The sequence below is a fragment of the Notolabrus celidotus genome, chromosome 20, assembly GCF_009762535.1.
Source record: "Notolabrus celidotus isolate fNotCel1 chromosome 20, fNotCel1.pri, whole genome shotgun sequence".
Lineage (NCBI taxonomy): Eukaryota > Metazoa > Chordata > Actinopteri > Labriformes > Labridae > Notolabrus > Notolabrus celidotus.
The window spans coordinates 7,707,574-7,715,203 of record NC_048291.1 but is presented as its reverse complement, the minus strand read 5'-3'; the positions used below and the strand labels follow the sequence as shown (position 1 = coordinate 7,715,203).

Below are 7,630 nucleotides of genomic sequence, written 5' to 3'. Positions count from 1 at the left end.
ATTAACCAGGATAGTTTAAGCATATATTTTTGTTTATTGCAAATAAACCAGTATTATAGCAGCAATGTTATATTTTGTAGGGTTGGCTGTGGTGATGGGGCCCACTGAGATATCTTTTCAGGGGGCCCAGAATTCCTGGCGATGCCCCTGATTATACAATCAATCAATCAATCAATCAGTCTTTATTTGTATAGCGCCAAATCACAACAAACGTTATCTCAAGACGCTTTTACAAACATAGGAGGTCTAGACCACTCTATGTCAAATTATGAACTGAGACCCAACTTCAAGACAGACTCGGTCTGTCTGACCCTACCTTAATCCATCATGAGCATTGCACATCGCAGTATTTAGCTAGTTACCGTGGCGAGACATGCAAGACATACAAGACATATTGTGGCCCTGAGGTTCAACTGCACAAACATCTCTTGATGCAAAAACATTTCACTTAACAGCAAACACATTTTACTAAACGAAAAAGCATACATCAAACACATAAACATGAAAAAAAGGATTTAATTCCAGATAAGAATATTATACAAATCACAAAACATGAACAAAACATAGAACACTTGAAAACGTTTCACTAAATACAGAAACATACATTAAAAAATGCAATAATGTTTCACAAAAGAAGTCTGTCCTCCACATAGACCAGTACAATAGACTTTGGGATTCCGGGTGCACTAAAACGAGCGCACCCCGCACTCCGCAGGTTGGCAGTGGACCAGTTACATTCCACCGCGTCACAGAGGGATGGTCTGAAATTCTTTACGCTGGAGTTTCACTGGGCATGCGCAGTTAGGAGTACTTGCTGGTCCAGTTGGCAAACTGACGAAGTTGTCTTCGGAAACTTGAAGGCTCAAAACAAAACCACCATGACTTCGACAAACATGTATCAAGGGCTGAATGCCGCTTCAAAACCAAGCTCGAGGTAAATAATATATAACTATATGGATACGTTGACTTTTGAATTATCTGCGTACAGTGTTTTATTTCGAGCACAGAAGTCGGTCGGGCTGCTGTTATCTGTATGTGGGTTAACGTTGTGTGACAGCAGCTCTTCATATAGTCTCCTCCTGTGGCTTTCAAAGTATTACTGAAACCAGGCTATGTCTAAAATACACTTTGAGCTAAATATCCGACATTTTGTTGAGTTTAAGCTTCATTGGTTCAAGTTTTAGTCAAGATATTAGCCATGTAGCTAACAGCAGGCGTTGTCTTGTGCCCTGCGGAAGTGTGAAATCCTCTTCAGACTGCTCCTCTTTGTGCTCCAACAACGGAACGAAAGACACATTGTTCGATTCAAAAGAGGTTTAATTTCCTGTTTCTGACTCCAGGGTGTCAGGACTTGAGTCATCTTTGCAGATTAGCCGGGTTCACATGTGTTGTGGTTTTTAATAATGTTATAAACTGCAGCTTCATGGTTAGCAAACTGGAGAGTTATAAGACACATGGCGCCATACCGGGTGTATAATCAAACATGTTATTTGGCTATGGCGTTAAGCTGGGCTGTAACATATGTACAAGCAGGTTATCCTGTGTTTTCACATGAACTTTGTGTGTCAGCCTGCAAAAAATATGACGTATTTGATCACAGTTATTTGTATCATTAGCCTACGGTGGCCCTGAAGGACAAAACACCTTTACAAGAGATGAAATACTTTTACAAAGTTTGAGACAAATTTACATTTTTGAAATTTTTTTACATTTTATAAAAGAAAATTACATCAGCAAAACACTTTTACCAAGGCCAAAACAAATTTATATCTTAGATTTTTTTTTTACAAAGTTGGAGACAATTTTCAAACAACAGAACACTTTAACCATTTCTGAAACAAATTAACATTTCATTTTTACAGAAAGGTACGCTGGCCCTGAAGTGCAAATCATAATGGCAATTCAGAAACCACTACAGCAAATCAGAAAACTACTACTTCTTCTGATTTGGTTAATGCAGTTGTGTTTTCTGAATTGCCTCTGTGATTTGCACTTCAGGGCCACCGTAGAAAGAGAATGTACCAAATACGGGAAGTGATTGAGTGAGGGGTCAATTAGTTTGTTTTGATGGAGAGAAACCAAACTGAGATGGATATAGTTTACCTATTAGGACATCCTTGGTTCTCAGAGAGAGGTGTCAGACCTCAGATGATAAAGCATCATGTCTCCAGAAAAGCTCCGTCATATCTCTGCAAAACCTTCATCATGTGTCAGAATTCAGATGAATCAGCCTCAGACTACATAGCCTCAGGCTAAACAGAGTCAGGTTAAACGGAGTCAGACTAAACGGTAAAAGTGTTCCGCCGTTTGTAAATTTGTTTCCTTAAATGTTAATTTATTTTGGCCTTGGTAAAAGTGTTTTGCTGATGTAATTTTGGTAATATAAAATGTTTTCCTAAATGTGAATTTGCCTCCAACTTTGTAAAAGTGTTTCATCTTTTGTAAATTTGTTTTGTCCTTCAGGGCCACTGTATTAGCCTCATTGAATTAAAGACATTCTTCCAGTTAAATCTGCTATGGGTTAACATCCTGGGGTGTTAGCTTTGGTTAATTGGCTTAGAGAAACAGGGCAGCTATAAACTATTTATAATGTAATGGACAATCAGCCAATTACTTCTGCTCAAGGTGGCGTTTCTTTTTCTCTTTATTTACTGACAAATAATAGTAGAAAGTCCTTACATCACAGAAGATGGAATTAGCAAATATTTAGAAAGTTTATTGAAAAATCACAACAAAGGTTTCATGCACAATCAAAATATTTTGCATGGCACTTACATTTTTATGGGAAAGATAACTTTTTTCAGCTCTACAGTGTCATCAATTTGTCAAGATTTCAAGTTAACCTGTTATTCAAAACTTGGTCCCTCTGTGAGCCTATGCTAGATCACATTAATCCAAGGTAATTGGTCCAAATATGATCTTTAAATGTGGCAATTTGTTGTTTTTGCGGATTTCAGGGTGTTGCAGCCCCCTGGAGGTGGCTCCAGTAACCTGTTTGGGGGGTATGAAGAAGATGCGGGAGCATCGAGAAGACCTAATAAGATGGCCTCTAAACTTTTCTCTCCACCAGAGGAGACTCAGAGTGCACCCAGCAGACGCTCCAATCCTCCAGGTCAGGCCAGCATGTCAGAGGCAGGCCAGTCAAAGCATCTCACAATGTGCAGAGTGTGAGATCTGTTACTACAATGTGATAATTCCAAAATATAGAAACCATAGAAACCATTCACGATCCACTCTCAGATGTTGTGGAGTATGTGGCTGTTCCACTGTGGGAAAAATACTCAGAGGCTTACAGCAGGGACTGCAGAGTCATCTTGACTATCTTGTCTCTGCATTTTTTTTTACTGTGGCATTTGCATCCCTGCTGTGGTCTGTAACTGTTCTCAATCTAGTATCTGTATAGGATATGTTATAATTTGCCTACTACCAATCTAAACGAGAAGGAGTCCTGTTGAAAACATAACACACATTTTAATAATCCCTTTACATAGGTGGGAAGAGTAGTGGAATATTCGGCGACCCTGAACCTCCAGCTCAAGCACAGAGACCCATGCCTCCAGGCGGACCATCCAGCAACATATTTGGAGCTGCAGAAAGTGCACCTGTCCTGAGCCCGAGCAGAGGCCATCCAAATAAGCCAAAGGTAGGCTGTGCACAAGCATTCTCCAATTGTTTAATGTGTTTCTTATTGTTATAGTGTAACGTTTTCACACCACACCTGAGCCTTTAGTTAACCTCTATTTACAAATATAAACAGTGTTTACTCCCTGCTGTGTAACTAGGGTCCAAAAGTCTACTTATCACCTATTTTATCAGACATTTAATCCCCCCCTGCATCCTGTAAGAATTCAAACACACAGCAACTGTGTCACAGCCCTTCCTGTATCAGTCTGTCTCCTCTGTGAATCAATAGTGTTTGTGCAACCATCCCCTTAGCTTAGACTGCAATGTCTATTTTGCAACAACCTCAAAAAGGAGACATGTAGATTTCAACGCAATCACGTTTTAAGCAATCACAGTATTCATTAGTTTTCTCTTTTTGAGGTGAGTGATGGTGTTTGTTCTTCATACAGCTGTTTGCTTGCAGCCCAGAAAACACGGCAATGCAGTGATGTTTATCCTGCAAAAAGGAATTTTAAGAAGATTTTAGATAAGCTTTTTTGCTTTGCAGTACTTCACTTTGCTTGGCTTCAGTTTGAGAGATCTAATTTGCTCACAAGGGGCAACTTAGAGGGGGGAACGTACCTTTTTCATTAGTGTGTGTTTATTTCCCTGCAGAGAAGCTGAAAAGGCTGATTATCACACCAGGCAGTTTTAAAGACCAGTGATAGGACCTGAGGACTGTTGTCATTCTGTGTCATTTCATCCTGCAGAAGTGACTGTTCTCTCTGGATTAAAAAAGAAAACAGAAATATTTTTTTTACCTCTGACATACAAAGACATGCACTCTATACTACAGTGATTATTCTTTCATTTAGCATCTCTTGGTTTGGGAGATTTTATCGCTGCAAATTCAGTCCCACCACTCAAAGCTTGGGTTTTGCTCTCTTGCCTGCTGTGATGCAGATCACATGTGATAAGATTTCCTATGACTACAAAGAAAATGCTAAGCCACATCACAAAGCATTGATCTAAATATAAGGCTGCACTTTTTTCATTTCTTTATTTAGCCTATTTTGAGTTGTTTTATTAAACACACTGAGAACTTGCAAACTTTTTTTCCATTTCAGGACAATCTAGGTGTGGGACCTGAACCAGAATCACCAGGTGAGTTTGTTTACCCAAGAAGGAATGTCCACAGGACTCTGGTTTTTGGGTAGATTTTGGCAGGAATGAGAATATAGATATTCTGTTTTAAAATAAACTGGTTCAATCAGTGGTGGAAGAAATCAACATTTTGACTGAAGACTGGAATATTAAAGTGCAGAGTGAGTGTATGTGTGTACATGCCCGGTGTGTGTGTGAAGAAATTAGGATAGGATAGGCACTGTATTGCCATTGTAAAAAATAATACAAAAAAAACAGTTTGGCAGCATTTTCATACAGCAGCATCTCAATCTGATACAAAAAGTACTTTGAATATTAAGTATATAAAAGTATAAAATATATGTACATTTGTCACTTTTATGTATTAAGAGTGTTATGTAAATTTGAACTGATAAAAACAGCTGTATGTGGATGTAAAGGGCGCAGATGGACTGGAGTGGTGTCGGCAAGGCTGCAGTTTTCTTTGTTTAGTTTATGATTTTGGAACATTATTTGTTTCCATCATCTCTGGAAGACATTTCTTTACCTCTCCCAGCACCCGTAGTCAAGGCCAGCCAGCCTGAAGTTAATGAAGAAGCCGCCCCCCCAGTGCCTGTGCCGGTCCAGGAAGCGCCCATTGTTGAGGCCGCACCCCCCCCTCAGCCCAAGCCCTCTTCTCCTTCTTCTTCCTCACCTCCACCTCAGGACGCAGAGGCCGAAGAGGGGAAGAACCACGAGCCTCATCTGGGTCCCAAACCTCGCTCACACAATCGTGTTCTCAACCCCCCCGGAGGAAAGTCTAGTGTGGTATTCTACTGATGAGCTTAACACACATCTCCTGTTTGTGTCCATACACTCCCCTCTGCTCTCCTGATAATCTTCTCTCATTCCAACACCCCTCTCCCCACGGTTACTTCAGCTGCACATCTAAACACAGAACAGGAACTTTTGTTTCAAACTAGGTTCCTAAACAGAAACATTGTCCTCAGCTTCTTGCACTTTCAGTCCTGTGTCTGGCTCTTTGTCCAATCAACCTTCACATTTTTCATTGAAACCTGCAATGATACAATCAGCAATCAATCAACACTCTAGCTGTTATCTAATCACTGAAGCTGTGATGTGGTTCAATCTTGATATTTCTCTCTACTCAGTTCCTGTAAGTGTGCTTTTCGTTTGGTTTAAGGCACAGTTATTTCTCATTTTGCAAATATTTTTGCAGGAATGGTTTGGATGTTGCAGTGTTCTACATTTTTTTCAGCTTTCTGCAGTCCTATTTCAAACGATTCAGTTTAACCAAAATTCTGGCGTGAAAGTTCATAGAGGACAGACTCAAATACCAGAGTGATCATTTTAAACTTTAACGTTTAGGCGTCCGGTCAGGGGGGGGTGAATGGATCTTGTCTTTGGTGTAAATGTTTCAGGAAGTTCCACTAGTGCCACCTTTTTATGCATTGCCTGATGCTTACTGAACGGCTATATACAATATACAAGCCATTCTCAAAATAATGTATGTTAAGAAACAACCAATGACTGTATAATCAAAAGCCTTATATCAGCTCAGCATTGTTTATCGCTGTTGCCTTCTCATGAGTAATTCCTTCATTTGTGTCCATCATTGCTGACCTGCTGTCTGAACACAAACTGGTCAGAGATAAAGATACCAAAAAAATGAAACGAAACAAAGATGAATGCGGTCGTCTACTCCCCAAAGTCCCAAATATTTCTGCTTCCTTAAAACAATTCCATTTTGATTTTATGTGTTGTAACGTGCAGGTACTTTTCTGCTTCGTCCTCATTGCTTGCTTTAGCTGAGAACACGCCTCTTTGTTTTGTTTCGCTTGGGGTAGGCCTCTGTTTATGTTTTAAATTAAAACGGCTGAAGACAAGTGAACTCTGGACAAGCATGGGGCCTACCTGAGTCCAGGTGGGCTCATTGTTAATCAACTTTTCATCCACTACATGAAGCACATTCATGGTATTCTGATGCCAGCCTGCCCCCCCTGTGTTAATGTGCCTGGCAGGTAATGAGTGCAGCAGAAACAAGAAGTCCTGTGTATTGCAATAAAACTGTTATTTTGCATTTACAGTTTGTTAATTTTGTCTACTTTCTAAAAACGCATAAATACGACTCAATTGGATATATTTTGGACCCAATACTGACTTTTGAAAAGAGGTGTAGAGACTGGAGAACTTGGGTTGAATTTAAAAAAATTTCTTTAAAATATTTGTGGGCATTTTTGCCTTTTAATGGACAGGACAGCTGAAGAGACACAGACTTGCCAAGTTCATTGTAAATTTGGCAAACTGAATGTTTTCTGTTTCAAACAAAGTTGATTTAGTAACCTCAGACACATGTTTTTTTTCCAGGTCGGCCTTAAGCAGTACTTTAACTTTTTTCTTTTTAAAAGAAAAGGAAAACACAAATGGCCTCTTTTTGCCCAGGAGGAAAATTGACCTTTAGCTTTGTCACAACATTTTGTGATCTGTACTGCGTTTTTTCATCTCCTCCTTTAAGCAACAGAAATATATATTTATGTGTTTGTGTGTATATAGACAGATAGGTACTGATCCCATGAGAGTGCCTGTTAAACTGTATCCTGACTTGACATTCATTCTAATGCCCAACATTTTGTTATTCTAATATTTTGAAAGCTCATCACATAAAAGTTACAAACAATAGTACTCAATTATCCAAACCAAAAAGAAAATTTAAATAAAGATATTTTTGCTCTGCATTGGGAACCGTCAGTATGATTTAGCATTAATATAGTATCTGAAAATGTGGTGTCGTACCCCAGGCTCGACTCCTGACCTCTACCATTTGCTGCATGTCTTCCCCCTCTCCCTCCCCACATTTCCTGTCTCTCTCCAGCTTTCCTATCCA

General features: G+C 39.5%; 1 protein-coding gene across 2 annotated transcripts; it reads left to right on the top strand.

Moving 5' to 3' along the window:
* Positions 1-772: 772 nt before the first annotated feature.
* On the top strand, positions 773-6,832 carry jpt2 (Jupiter microtubule associated homolog 2). Of its 2 annotated transcripts, none has more exons than XM_034712010.1 (5): positions 773-934; positions 2,958-3,112; positions 3,492-3,643; positions 4,731-4,767; positions 5,282-6,832. In XM_034712010.1, the coding sequence occupies exons 1-5, from the start codon at positions 879-881 to the stop codon at positions 5,563-5,565; spliced, it is 684 nt and encodes a 227-aa protein (XP_034567901.1). In that variant the 5' UTR covers positions 773-878; the 3' UTR covers positions 5,566-6,832. The 2 variants fall into 2 exon arrangements, with proteins under 2 accessions (XP_034567901.1, XP_034567902.1); XM_034712011.1 differs by having other exon boundaries at positions 774-934; positions 5,303-6,832.
* Positions 6,833-7,630: the final 798 nt, after the last annotated feature.

Bases quoted from the DNA above. Each gene is read 5' to 3' on its own strand.
- jpt2 (XM_034712010.1), top strand. From the start codon at position 879: ATGACTTCGACAAACATGTATCAAGGGCTGAATGCCGCTTCAAAACCA. The intron at 935-2,957 runs GTAAATAATATA...TGCGGATTTCAG, and splicing joins GCTTCAAAACCAAGCTCGAG to GGTGTTGCAGCCCCCTGGAG. The intron at 3,644-4,730 runs GTAGGCTGTGCA...TTTCCATTTCAG, and splicing joins GCCATCCAAATAAGCCAAAG to GACAATCTAGGTGTGGGACC.